The 15,026-nt window shown below is 35.4% G+C and overlaps 5 protein-coding genes across 5 annotated transcripts; 3 read left to right on the forward strand and 2 right to left on the reverse strand.

The window, feature by feature from the left end:
- Positions 1–57: 57 nt before the first annotated feature.
- Positions 58–1,848, reverse strand: BAP2 (branched-chain amino acid permease BAP2; the record flags this gene model as incomplete). Its single annotated transcript, XM_003668098.1, has 1 exon — positions 58–1,848. One exon carries the CDS (start codon positions 1,846–1,848, stop codon positions 58–60), a length of 1,791 nt encoding a protein of 596 aa, XP_003668146.1.
- Positions 1,849–2,835: 987 nt separating this feature from the next.
- Positions 2,836–4,695, reverse strand: TAT1 (amino acid transporter TAT1; the record flags this gene model as incomplete). Its single annotated transcript, XM_003668099.1, has 1 exon — positions 2,836–4,695. One exon carries the CDS (start codon positions 4,693–4,695, stop codon positions 2,836–2,838), a length of 1,860 nt encoding a protein of 619 aa, XP_003668147.1.
- A 944-nt stretch (positions 4,696–5,639) lies between these two features.
- On the forward strand, positions 5,640–8,240 carry RDH54 (DNA-dependent ATPase RDH54; the record flags this gene model as incomplete). Its single annotated transcript, XM_003668100.1, has 1 exon — positions 5,640–8,240. The coding sequence occupies one exon, from the start codon at positions 5,640–5,642 to the stop codon at positions 8,238–8,240; it is 2,601 nt and encodes an 866-aa protein (XP_003668148.1).
- A 926-nt stretch (positions 8,241–9,166) lies between these two features.
- Positions 9,167–12,055, forward strand: PFF1 (Pff1p; the record flags this gene model as incomplete). Its single annotated transcript, XM_003668101.1, has 1 exon — positions 9,167–12,055. One exon carries the CDS (start codon positions 9,167–9,169, stop codon positions 12,053–12,055), a length of 2,889 nt encoding a protein of 962 aa, XP_003668149.1.
- A 1,242-nt stretch (positions 12,056–13,297) lies between these two features.
- ECM8 (Ecm8p) lies at positions 13,298–14,386 on the forward strand (the record flags this gene model as incomplete). Its single annotated transcript, XM_003668102.1, has 1 exon — positions 13,298–14,386. One exon carries the CDS (start codon positions 13,298–13,300, stop codon positions 14,384–14,386), a length of 1,089 nt encoding a protein of 362 aa, XP_003668150.1.
- Between the last annotated feature and the right edge of the window lie 640 nt (positions 14,387–15,026).

The following is a 15,026-nucleotide window of genomic DNA, read 5'->3' on the forward strand; positions in this document are numbered from 1 at the left end:
GAATGTAGAGAAAAATCATGAATATTAAAGTGCTAATTATATGCGATGTGACCTTTTCTAGCACCAGAAACTACGTAGTCTAGCCAACCAGCCGGAATTTCTTAGCCTTTCTTTAGTTTCCGCGTCTTCTTGTCTTAATAATTCAGGATCATATATGCGTCTATGGAAATCCAAATCAATCTTATCCAGAGGTGTTAAGAACGTAAAATCTCTCGAATATATCATATATCCGAAATAGAATACTAACCATAATGGAGCAGCCAAATAACTTTCGAAAAATCCTTCTGCATCATATTTACCATTACTTTTTGGTGGAGATAAAGCCACCCAGAATTGAGCAATGAACACTAGCATATTGAAGAAAACACTATAAACGGACCCCCAGATACCTGTTGTTGCCCTGTATCCTAATTCTTCTAATGATTTACCTTGAACTTTCATAGCCATTCTGAATCGTATATGAGATATGAAAATAGAAGACCATGTAAATAATTCACTTAACCCAGCAATGGCAGCTAACCATGTGAAAGCTTGTTCTTCTTGTGGTGAACATGCAACGAAACCGATGACACCAAATAGACCACATATACATAATGCACGTAATGGTCTCCCTTCTCTATCGACGTAATTAAACCATTTAGGAGCATAACCTTGTTCTGCTAAAGAACGCATTAATCTAGGTGAGGCATATAATGCAGAGTTTGCAACGGAAACAACAGAAATTAAAATGACGGCATTGATGAAATGTGGAACAACCTTCACACCATGTAAAGATGCAGCAAGGACGTATGGAGAAGCATGAGTTGCAGAGCCTCCAGCACCCATCAATTGATCACTATCATGAGGAACGTTGAACCCAATTAGAATCATCGTTAGTAAGTAAATTATAAGGATACGGTAGATACTTTGTTTGGCAGCAGCAGGGGTGGATTTTCTTGGGTTCTTTTGTTCATTGACAGACAAGGAAAACAATTCAGTACCACCGTAAGAGAAATAACCAGTAACTAAGATGTATGCAACACCTTTGAATCTTGCAGCTGGGCTCTCTGAAGCGAACGCACCAGGATTTATCCAATATTTATTACCAATATAACCGTCTCTACCGGCACCACCACAATTAATGACGATAGAAAGGATGATGAAACCTGCGATCATTAGAATCTTACAACTATTAAAGATAAATTCGGTCTCACCGTAAGCTTTGACACCAAAGAAATGGATGAATAGTAAAAAGACGTAGAATATGACAATGAATACATCTGGATTTATTGTATCATTCCAATACTTAATGGTCATTGAAGCGGTAATTAATTCTAAAGGTAAAACTGTTAACCATTGGATACAGAATAGCCACACAGTAGCAAACCCAAAAGGTTTAGAGACGAAAATAGAAGCGTATGTATTAAAACTTGCAGGCATTGTAGGATATGTGACAGCCATTTCACCTGCTGCTTGAATCATGAAGTATGTGACAAATGAAACTAACCCATAACCAAGTACTAAAGGTGCTGGACCTGCCAATGCTAAACCTTTCCCGTTTGCAACTAAAAGACCTGTACCAATACCTGTACCAAGGGTCATCATAATGACATGCCTTGATTTCATGGCCTTTTTCATGTGATCGTCGTCTGATGTTATAGATTTGGAACCATCTTCTAAGTCTGAATCTGCATGTTTGTCTTCTGCTCTTCTAAAGGAGTCTACGAATTTAGTGAAATGGGTCCTTCTCTTTAAAGTGGAGTCTAATGGGAAAACTGGTGTAGATTTTTCAGTTATTTCCGAAAGTTTTACAGAGGAATCAAAGGTCTTTATTTCGGGAGACCCGCCTTCCTTTGATGAGCTAGGCATTCTTTTAGTAGTATTTTTGTTTTTAGATTTTAATTTAGAAAAACTAATGTAATTTGTCCTATCCTATTTTTTAATTCTTTTTAGGAAACCTTCTTACTATATGAAATAAGTGTCCTTTAGATTTTGTTAATCAATATATTTATGATATTATTGTTATCTTTTGTTATTATTCTGAGTACGAATCCAAGGCCAAAAGAAAGAAAAGACCAAGAAAAAAATTACAACTTTAAATGACCTTCATCCTTATATAGAAAGTAGCAGTACAGTGAGTGAAAAAATATACAGATTTCAGTCTACGTATTGGTTGACTCACATTGACGTCGAAAAAAAGGATTGCTTGCTTGCTTCCTTGATCGAATCTCATCTTTCAAGGTATATTTCAGGATTTTACGTATTGTTCTTCGTGGAAGGGACCCCTCCTCCCGGTTCAGGATTACAAATTTTGTAAAAAGAATAAAAAATTTCATTGTCATTGAAGGGGTCTGCGGGAGTTTCTTCTAGCCACACCCTCCCTAACTACTCCGTTAGCGGTATTTTCACAGAAAAGAAGAAAAAAATGCCCTTTTCTTCTTTTCTCCACTCCAAAAGTGCCGTTCCAGAGGCTTTTTTGAAAGGCTGAGATATTTCGGCGGCGCGGATTGGGACAGCGGCTTGTACAAATTTTTTCAAACCGGCTAAATGCTTTGCCGGTGTCCCTTATTAAGTACGCCGCTCCAATTCCGGAAAAACTCAAAGTCCGGGTTCAAAATACACCCTTTTGTATCCACCCTCGCCCTCCCCACATATTAACTTGAAAGTATAAGGAAGTTATAGACACTATTTACCCATTTCTCGACAACATATTAATTATTAGTAATGCCTAAGCTATGAAAAATAAAACTAATCTCAAAACAGAAGTAAAGTGTATATAAAAAAATTACGACAGAAATAATTCTTGTTTGACTTACGTATTATTTTCTTGGCGTTTATTATCAAGGAAAGTGCTCTTTAATTTGAGTATACGGATTTCTTGTCGTGTTCTTTAGTGACATTGTCATTAAGCCCCTCTTCTTTTCCTGACTTTTCAAATATAGTCTCACCAGATGTCTGTAATTCAATTTCAGTAATTTCTTCTGGCGAATATATTTTTCTATGAGAGTCTAAATCTATTTTGGAAAGAGGAATTAAAGGGCACCAATTACCGTAGTAAAGTTTGTGTCCAAAATATGCAACCAACACAATAGGGAAAGCTAGATAGTTTTGAAAAAAACTCATAACGTCCAATTTACCATTCTTGTCAACAGGGGCAATAGCCACCCAGAATTGTGTCACTAAACTGAACAACCCTATTAATACAGCTACCCATGATCCCCAATAACCTGTTTGAGCTTTATAACCAACTTCATCCATCGATTTCTTTTGGGTTTTCATTGCGTCTCTAAATCTTATGTGAGATAAACAAATAGCCAACCAAATGAAGAGTTGTGAAAGACCAGATATGGCTAATAACCAGGTGAATACATCTTGTCTTTTCTCGCTCGAAGCAACAAATCCAATCAAACCAAATGTAAGAGATATTACAAAACAACGTATTGGGCGTCCTCTTTGGTCAATGTAGTTTAAAAACTGAGGAAAAGTTCCTTGTTCGCTTAAGGATAATAAAAGTCTTCCTGAAGAATATACTGATGAATTAGCAACGGAAATGACAGAAATTAATATTACAGCGTTAATAAAATGGGGAACAACTTTAACACCATGAGACTCAACTGCAATTACAAACGGTGATGCATGAGACCCTGAATTTTCACCCTTATTCAATGATCCTAGTAATTGAGGGCTCGTATAAGGGACTAAAAAACAAACCAGAATTGTTGTCAACAAATATATGAATAAAATCCTATAAGCCACTTTTTTGCAACAATTTGGCACAACCTTTATGGGATTTTCTTGTTCATCGATGCTCAATACAAGAACTTCAATACCACCATAACTAAATGCCGCATAGGTGAATACTGTGCATACACCTTTGAATCCATTAGCAAAAGCACCAGGATTTTTCCAATATTTTGCACCGATGTATCCATCATTACCAGCACCACCAGAAATTATGATTATAGATAATATAATAAACCCAATAATCATTAATATCTTGCATAGATTACAAAAAAACTCTGCTTCTGCGTACCCTCTTGCACCAAAAAGATTTACAACAATAACAACAATAAATATTATTGCAACAAATATATCAGGGTTTAAATCTGTCCAGAATTCAATGGTGATAGCAGCAGTAACCAATTGTAAAGGTAAGACAGTCAACCATTGGAAAGTGTATAAGATAGAAAGAGCAAATCCCAATGATGGATCAATTAATAGAGAGGAATATCTTGTAAAGTTTCCCACCAATCCACGGTAACAAATTCCAAGTTCTCCAGCACTCTGAATCATACAATAAATCATTACAGAGGAGATAAAATATCCAATGACCAGACCACCTGGACCAGCTTTAGAGAGAACTTGACCATTCCCTACTAATAAACCTGTAGCAATACCAGTGCCCAAACTTATCATTAGTAAGTGACGAGCCTTGATTGTTTTTGAAAGTTGGGTGTCTTGCATTTCTAAGTCAGCACCCTCTTCATTTTGCTTTTGTCTTTTAAAACCGTTTAAGAAATTTTTGAAATGAGTTATTGGATTATACTCACATTTTTGAGTATGTGCCTCTGGTTTTTCATTAAGAGTCTCGTTCGATGCTTCTTCAATTGAAATATGTTTGACAGTTTCTTCTGCATTTTCTTTGAAAGAATCATCTTCTTGGTTTTCTTGTAGTGTAGTTTCTTTATGTGGAGTAGTAGTCAACATGTCGCCCATATTTGCTTACTCCTCTTTTTCGTTCCAATTTTTTGAGATGACTATTATTTTGAGAAAAACATTTATTCGAAACACCCTCTTGCAGTTCGATGGTATTATATATGATCGAGCTGCCATACTTTTTTGTCCATTGTCTGATTATTGAGGCTCCCTTAAATTTATGAAAGTAATCAATATGACAGACACATCAAAATTACAAAAAAAAAAAAAAAAAAATAAAATAATAATAAAATTTCCCGCCGTATCATATATCTTCTACAATATTCAATGTCTATAATGTATGTAAGTAACAATCAATAACAAATTAAAAAGAGTCTTGAGAACTGGTATTTTAATACATGCAACACATTTCTATGTGTTCTTTGGTCTTTAAGAAACTTATACTGGGATAGGTCACCTTTTTCTTCAGATTGAATGTTCTTCTCAATCATACATTTCTTACCATTCACTAATTGCTACTCGGATAGAAATCGTTTTACTGTGTCTGTGTGAGATTAAAACCCAGATAAAACGGATTGTAAAGACTTTTAATATTTTCCAGTTTTTTATTTACTTTTAACTTGGTACATTGTTACTTTTGATAAAATCTAGAAGTAATTTAATATTTTGGTAGAAGAAGGAAAATATAAACAAATTTACAGAATTTTACTTTCTTTACACCAAACTCCACGGCAGACACTACCAGATATCTCTTATAAAAAAGATGAATATTTTCTGACAGGAAATTGTTTAATCTTTAAATTCACCTCTCGAATGTCCTCGAGTGACAATTTTAGCCGTAAAGACCTCAGCGCTTATTTACTTTTATTTTTTTAAAATACGTTAACAATTAAATCAAGAAAAAAGAAACAAACAACACTCTAGTCGGGATAATTTCCTTCTAAACATCCCTCTCAACCAATACTTTAGGACCTATCTATCCTGTACTATATGGGAGCTGTCCGATGATGAATTTACCTAAATACGAGAATAAACCTTTCAAACCACCAAGAAAGTTGACATTAACTGGCAATGCAAAGACATCAACAGTAAAAAGATCAATCAGTAGAACTCAAATTACTGCGTCCCCATTGACTAAGAGGACCAAAACTTGTGCTACCCTAACAGAGACTCCCTCTGCTCTCCCAAACCAATCAGACAATAATAAACTGTTCACCATCATGTATAGAAAACCATCGATGAAAAAACATAAAACATGGGATAAGGATGGTTATGCAGAGTTGAAACAATCTGGTATACTGATTTTCTATAATGAATCAGGTGCTAGAATTGGGAGGGTTAGTAAAATAGAGCCTCTTCTGGAAACGATACATAAGGCAGGATCATGGGAGGTTCAATTAGATTATGAGTTGACTGACACAAAGGAAATTACGAAAATACGTACTTTATTAAAGAATAATTTCGAATCTGCTTCGATTACCCCCCCTTCTACAGCGAGCTCAACAGCATCTAATGTGTTACCTTCCACATCGAAGGCGCAAATCCCAATAACACAACTATTTACGGTCCAAACTGTAAAGAAATTTAAGACAGTTCTTCCTAAACCAAATGAACATACATCGTTATCAACCACAGTAAATCAGGATACCAATTCGACGAGGAGAAACTATTTACCTGTGTTCGTTCAAACAAAAATCAAGAATCCACTCGTAATGAATAAATCAATCGACGCAGATGTGGACGTCATTGTAGATCCATTAATAAGTAAATTTTTACGGAAACATCAAAGGGAAGGTGTAAAATTTATATATGATTGTATCAATGGGTTATCCCAAGTAGAAGCCTCTACCGCTGTGGTTGATCCGACACAACAAAGTATGATTTTAGAAAAGAATTCCGATATCAATGGTTGTCTATTAGCTGATGAAATGGGACTAGGTAAAACGTTGATGACGATAGCTGTAATATGGACATTATATAAACAGACGCCACTTGTTAAAAATATCCCATGTTCACAATCCGGAGTTCCATTGAGTGGTCTCTGTAAGAAATTCTTGATCATCTGTCCAGTTACTTTGATTGGAAATTGGAAAAGAGAATTTAAAAAATGGCTGAATTTAAATCGAATTGGTATTCTTACCTTAAACTCAAATAACACTCCAGAGATGGATAGAAATGCCGTAAAAAACTTTCTTAAAGTTCAAAGAACTTACCAAGTACTTATTATGGGCTATGAAAAAGTACTTAGTGTTTCAGCGGAATTAACCAATCAAAAAAATCTCATTGACATGTTGGTTTGTGATGAGGGGCATCGATTAAAGAGTGGAACATCAAAAGTACTTCAAGTGCTAAAGAACCTAGATGTGAAACGCAAAATCCTACTTTCTGGGACACCAATTCAAAATGATCTTAATGAATTTTATACAATAATTGACTTTATAAACCCGGGCATATTAGGAAGCTTTCCTTACTTCAAGAAAAGGTACATGGTACCAATAACAAGGGCAAGAGATACTTCAAATAGATACAACGAGGAAATTTTAGAACTCGGAGAAGAAAGGTCGAGGGAAATGATCGAGATAACAAAGCAGTTCACCCTACGAAGGACAAATTCTATCTTAACAGAGTATCTTCCACCCAGGACAGATATTATATTATTCTGCAAACCGACGGAAACTCAATTGCAAGCTTTTGACAATGCAATACGGGGTGCGAAACTAGATTTCAATACTGCGTCATTCAACTCTACTCTAGGATTAATAACTCTTCTCAAAAAAATATGCAATTCACCTTCCTTGATAAAGAATGATAGTTACTTCACATCAAAAATAGACCATTCTCAGTATCAACGAGCAAATTTTAATGTTTTAAACTCTGGAAAGCTAATGGTATTAATGTCATTATTGAAGCATCTTAGAACTAATTGTCCCGAAGAGAAAATTGTTATTGTATCCAACTATACGCAAACATTAGACATCATTGAAAATTTACTTCTGTCAGAGCAAATGATATTTTGTAGATTAGATGGGTCAACTTTACCGAAACAACGAGACTCAATCGTTATGTCTTTCAATAGGAATCCGTCCACTTTTGCATTTCTCCTAAGTGCGAAATCTGGTGGAGTAGGTCTAAATTTAGTTGGCGCATCCAGATTAGTTCTTTTCGATAATGATTGGAACCCATCTATTGATTTACAAGCAATGTCTAGGATTCACAGAGATGGACAAAAGAGGCCATGCTATATTTATAGACTTATCACTACCGGGTGCATCGATGAAAAAATCCTACAGAGACAGTTAATGAAGCATAACCTTAGCCAAAAGTTCCTTGATTCCTCGATTGAGAATACCAATGTTAACGACGATTTATTTGATAAACAGGATTTAAGAGATTTATTTTCAATTAACCATCACACAAAAAGTAATACGCATGATTTAATATGTACTTGTGACGGGCTGGGAGATGAGATACAATATGATACTGAAGCACCGGACTCCGTTCCTCCTAACGGAAAGAAATGCACCACTTGGAACCAACGCGTTAACAATTATCAGAGGAGATCGAAAAAGTGGACAAGCTTACACAAGAAAAAAAGGCAACTTTAATGGAAAAGTGTCTTAGCAGGTTACAAACATATAGACCCGACCAAAACAGACATATTTGATTCCATTGTTTCTGAAGTTATAGATGCAACAAACAGTCGTGTCTCTTATGTACTTATTAAACCAGGGGAGGTCGAAATTCCCGAGGAAAGTGACGTCATGTGATTTTTTTGTCAGGAATATATAGAGCTCTTTTTTTCAACTATTTTTATTACCATATCTATGGCCTAAGTGATTTACGCATTGATACGATGTATCAATAGTCCCCGTTTCTACTTGCAAACTATTTTTCCAAAATAGTCGAGCTACCAGAGGTATTCGATAATTCACATTCGTCTGGATTTCTTTTATTCTTGCTGAAAATATATATTACGCTAGCATTTTCTTTCCATTTTATATTGATTAACATGTTTAGCAACGTCTCTTTCTACATTTTTTTAGAGTTACTATTAACATTCAACGGATAACATCGAGCCGTCGACATGGGATATTTAGCACAAGTTAAACATTAATTATATTAATACTCAACACACACCTATTTGTTCTTTTACCGCTGGTCGTTAATAGTCATATAACTTAGTCCAATGTTGTAAAAACAAACCTTTGTTATTGAAGTGGAGGGAAATTCTGTCTTCAAATATAGGGTAGATTTTCAAACCAGGGTTAGATATCGATACCCTAGCCTTTACTGACCCCCTAGTTCTAAGTATGCAAGCGCTGAAATCTAGAAGTCTATGTTAGAACATATGAACTATACTGGTTATTATCTGGTGTCCCACTATAGATATTACATTTTGGTTAGCCTTTGTTAAATACTCTATAGATTAAATAATTTAATAGACATAAAATACCTTAATCACAGTCCTATTATCGTCAAGTAATTCTATCATAGGCTGTAGAGCAGACAAAAAGGAGTACGCCTTCGTCTTATGCAATCATCTCATAACTCGATGCCAACTTTGAAGTCAATTTTTAGATTCAGGAAAACAAATGTAAGCTTCCTTTTTCAAATAACAATTTGTGGAATTTTTCTTCTCTATGTTTATGATCAAACGCGATATAAGTACACGCTGCCCTCTCAATCAGAAAAGGTTCACCAGCGCTTACTCCAAACGGCATGGTCAGATTTGCAGAATATAACTCTTAAGCCACATCCATATACTTCACGAGATAATGACAGAGTTCATGATTATATTTTGGAGAGGGCAATGAAAATCACTCAAAAAATTGAATATGCTAACATCTCCGATGATTATGAAACACAAACCGATACATTTTTCAGACAACCTGATGTGTTTAATTTATCATCTACAAGGACTAGAGTAATATATTTTCAATCCTCGAACATTATCGTAAAATTAGAAGGGAAGGACAAGGCACTACCAGGCTTACTACTATCTTCTCATTTCGATTCAGTGCCTACAAGTACAGGAGCAACTGATGATGGGAAGGGGATTGCATCATTGTTAGCTCTACTAGAATATTTTTGCCAAAAACAACCTGAAAGAACTTTAATATTTAATTTTAATAATAATGAGGAATTCGGTCTCCTTGGAGCGTCAGTGTTCTTCGAGCACCCATGGTCAAAACTGGTCCATTATTTTCTGAATCTTGAAGGAACGGGTGTTGGGGGAAAAGCGGTCCTATTTAGAACTTCCGATGTATCTACAGCTCAAATGTATAAAGAAGCAGTTCTAAAACAGCCCTTTGGGAATTCGGTTTATCAGCAGGGGTTTTATAACCGTTACATTCATAGTGAAACGGACTACAAAGTTTACGAAGAAAATGGATTAAGAGGATGGGATATCGCTTTTTACAAACCCCGTGCCTTGTATCATACTGTGAATGATTCAATATCATACACCTCAAGAGAAGCTCTTTGGCATATGCTACATACCTCACTTCAACTTTCAAATTATGTAGCATTTAACAATGAAGATCCTCATGCTTATACTCCAGCAATTTATTTCGATATTGTTGGCTACAACTTCTTTGTTATTAATTCTAAGTCATTATTTGCACTGAATTGCATTTTACTAGTAGCAGCACCAGTTATCATTCTTGTACTGCAGCTGCTACGGTCACGTAAAAATAGTAGTACCAATCGAGTCTCGCTATTGTTGGCTGTCAGACTCCCATTTTCTTTAGCGATAACGTGTATTATCCTCAAGATAACTGAATCTGCTCTCTTTCAAATTAACCCTTTCATCTCTTCGAGGAACCACCTCTCTCCGCTAATAACTTTTGGTGCTGAGTTTTTATTTATAAACTACTTGCTATTAACTCTATTTGAAACGCTCTCACCTTCGAGTGATTTTAAGAGAATAGCATTAGGCGAAATTTTATCAATTTTATGGGTTCTTTTGTTGTCTCTTACCTATAGGATGCATAAAAATGAATACCGGGACACTGGGATATATCCATTCACAATTCTTTACGTTTGCATCCTTATGGGCATATTATTCGATTATTTTGCTAAGTCGCTTAAACAAACACCCAAAGTATTCTTTTCCAGAGAAGTGGATGGAGTTTCCGGAAGTAGTAACCAAGAACTACATGATGGTGAACTAGAGGCTGCAGGTGCTTATACTTCTGATGTAGAAAGAGCTTCACCTACTAATTCGGATAATTCATCTCCACATACTGCCAACCAAACAATTCCTGCCTTTGAGCCAGATGAGAGAGCTCCATTATTGGAGACTAACGCACACTATCCTGTGAAAGAAGTGAATACAATCCCCAAGAAACCGACCAATTATAGTTGGGCCCTTCAGTTCTTACTGACGGTCCCGATTGGCATTTTCATAATGTTTAATAGTTTTGACTTAATTCTTGATGCTTTGAATCAAACAAGCCAAGAGAGTTTAAAATCAACATCTGACGTCCTCAACATATCATTATTAGGAGGTATTTTAGTAGTGCTGCCGGTAATCCCGTTTGTTTACAAATTTAATGTTGTTACCGCTATTGCATTGTTTTTGACGTTCTCTATTGGAGCCATACAAATATTTTTTTCATCACCATTTACTATCGAGGCACCGTTAAAGGTTAGATTCTCACAGGATTTAAAGTGGTCGAATGGAGCCATCGAATCTGTTGTTCACATATCTGGAAGGCAAGGCTTTTTGGAGCCTCTTATACACGATCTTCCAAGTGTAAAACGTGAGTATCTTGCTGTAGATTGTGAAGATAAATATGACGGAAATGAAGTATGCAGTTATTCCGGAGAACTACCAAATCCTATAGATACCTATAATTCAAATTTCACAATTGATAAGCTCTTTTCTATTGATGTTCTTAAAAATGACAGGAATTCGAAGTACAAGTCACCATATGAACCGATAAATGCAGAAGTCTTGATAAATGTAGTCGAAAACAGGGCATGTACTATTCTCTTTACTAACCCACTAGAAGACAAATCTTCGCCTGTTAAACAGATACAAATATTTGCCGATGAAAATAACAATACGGATGTGACGGATGATAAGATAATAAGATGGAGAGATGGGATTGATGAATTACAATTACATAAACTTGATTTTGAAAAAAAATTTTATCATATCGGGATTCAATGGTATCCAAAAATTTTAAACGATAACGAGTCGAATAGTGATTCGCCAGCCGATATTGATGATAATGCGTTAAACTTGAGAGTTATTTGCTACTGGGGAGAATACGATTCTGAGTCAATAGTGAACGGTAAACATAAGAAAAAGATCCCGGCTTATGATGAGTTACTAACATATGCTCCTTTAAATTATTCCATCTCTAATTTAAATAAAGGGTTGATTACAATGGAAAGATCAATTGAATTGTGATCAACCGGCTTTTACTACGAATGAATTGGAGCATTAGTTTTAAAACTTCATTGAGTATTTATCTAGACAAGGTCAATATAAGTAACTATATAATGATTCTTTTAGAGCCTAATAAGAATGGGGGTTTCTATATAGGGATGAAAAAGTCTGTTGCCCCAATAAAGGATATAAATTATAATAGATTATAAATCGGAATATTCTTGAGCTTTGAAGGTAGAATGATGCAGTGCGTTCTGAAAATCATATAAACGAGAATCATATCATGAACATAATGGAACAAATACATGAATATAAGTTTACCTTCTACTTATTAAGAACACTGCGGTACTAAAGCCAACTAAAACGTCGTGCAGCTGATTACTAAGGTCCTTACCGTTGTGCTCAGATCTTTCTCTGGGGCCGAGCTGTAACCGGAAACGCATATGCATGAGTTGTTCATAAATAGTCTAAAGAAAAAGCCGTAGAGAAATTGACAAAGTGGGACGTCTTGAATAGGCTAGAAGAACCCTGAAAGGTTCGCTTATTTTTTTGGGGGGAAGTTGAAAAGTTTTGGGGGACTTGGGGTGTCCGTATTGGGGTCTCAAATTTTTTATGTTCTTCTACGTAACTTCTTGGAACCAAGATGGGTCATGGGAAGACCTTTTCTGAGTGTAGGGTGGGCCTATTTTCAAACTGCACCTTGATTGGAAAACTTTTATAAAACATTAGGGTCTACCGTGGCCTAGTCCCTAGCACAGGGAGCCAAAAGGCGACCATCCAGCGATGATAAGCCCTTTTAACAAGGCATACTGTCCTTTTGGGAAAGTTCATATTATTTAACTAACTAAAGTTACACCGTCGGAAAAAAATAGTGTTTTCAAATAATATCAAGAAACAGAATAGTGATGTTGTGCCTCGGAGGGCTAGCTAATTTTGTTTTTTTGGCTGTACAACAGGGTCGCTGTTGTCCGTCACCATACCTCACTTAGGAAAGCTATCGTTGGAATCACAACTCGAGTTGAAAGGCTTTGGCAGAGACCACGACCTCAGTAGTACATTCTTTGTAGCCTCCCACATATATACTATTACTTCGACAGTCAGATGTTCCACGGTATTCGAGTAAAGAACGGCGCGACATCTATGAGTTGACGACACAAATATTAATATTGAGAATATGGATTGCCTCGATATATTCAGAACAAGAATATGAATATCCAATTATTTTTAACAAAAAGCTTATAATACAGGAACAAAAAATCAAGTATGAACGGAAGTTTAGATTTTGCTAATCATGGAGATTGCTTTGCTAGTAACATCGATTTTTGGATTGACACCAACAGTACAGAATTAAGAGAAGAATCGAAATCAACCTTATCTTTATTTTCATTGAATAAAAGTTTCCTTGATATCACAAATATTTCTAATGGGGCTGAAACATTGAGAAGGAAGACACCCAAAAAAGCTTTGAAGAAGAAGGAAGAAAACAATAGTCAACTCATTCAAAGGGAAGATAGTAGATACATTCAATTAAGAAAAGTTGATACAACTTGTAAAGATTCAACCATTTGTTCAAAAAATTGTCTTGTTTATTTACCAAGAACGTTTCAACACCACAAGATACATAAACTCGTCAAACAGAGACAGTTTGAACTTGGTTATTCGTTAAGAAAGAACATACAGTGCCCCTTATCAGCTTGTTCAAATGTGAAAGAGTCTTCGGCATTAGCCAACAATAAATACGAGTCCGCTTTGAATTGGGTTTCGTATAAATATATTAGAAGTAAAGAAGGTAAGAAGGATGTTATGTGCAGATTCTGTTTGGGGAGTAACTGGATAGAAGGTGTTCATTTTTTTAGACATCTTTTTTTGGCACACGGAATTATAACAGAAATAAATCAAGAAGGGAAAGCAAAACTTCCTTACAAGTTAATAAACAAAGAAATAAATCAGAATACTACTTTATACATTGAGCAACTGAATATTCCTAAGTTTTCCAGAACGTTGCTACCTTTTCTTTCTGTCAGCTTTATTCCAATGCCATTTAAGTATTATTCAAGGAGATTAAACGGAGGTTTCAGAAGAACGCATGTTTTATGCCCTAGTTGTTCAAACTGGGTTCATTTGGGATGGTTTGAACATGATGAGATCATCAAAGAAGGCTATCAAAATTTTGATTCCATTAGAAATTTTAACATTGATTATCAGAATATTTCTTACATTCAGGAAAGAGATAGACGATTAATTGAAGGTTTATATGAAAATTATTTTATTCATTATATTCATTGCGGTCTCTCAAGGCTTTCATCAAAATGTATGTTTGTAGAAATCTCAACGACTGAAGACGAAAGTTAGAGATGAAGATCGGTTGGGTACTATTCAATAGTTCTATAAAAAAATTTCATAGGTTATAACTAAAGTTTAATATTATTGGATATTATCCCACAAGATTACTGTTTTGTAATAGCTTTCTGTGGCCTATTTGCAACTTAACATATTCCCTTTAGTTGGTACTCTTTCACTACTGCCAAGATCAACATGTAATGTGATAGCCACAACTGAACCACATATACTTTAAGAGTAAAAACTAAAAGTGGGTTATATTCTACATAGAAAAAATATTGAAATGCAAGTACGTCGCACCTTCGTTTCGAGAGATATTTATTCATAGGGGGTTGAAGTTTTGACGTTACTCTAATTAGAAAGTTTCCTCCTCCAATCTATCTTACGACTTATAACTGAATGGACGCTTTCGAAATCTCGCCTAAAGACTAATTACGAAAGAGTGCTGTGAAACTAGGTACTGCTCAAAAATTAAAAAAATGGTACTTAAATTTTGTTTGTTATTACCTATGCGTAATATCTATATTATTAGCCTTAGTACCATAATAAGTTTACGTTGGTGCGTTAAATAAAGGTCGATTTACGATATACGTTGAAAAAGGCACATAACACATAAACAGGATTTTCTCATCAATTTTAGCGAAGGCGCCTA

Source organism: Naumovozyma dairenensis, chromosome 1, assembly GCF_000227115.2.
Source record: "Naumovozyma dairenensis CBS 421 chromosome 1, complete genome".
NCBI lineage: Eukaryota > Fungi > Ascomycota > Saccharomycetes > Saccharomycetales > Saccharomycetaceae > Naumovozyma > Naumovozyma dairenensis.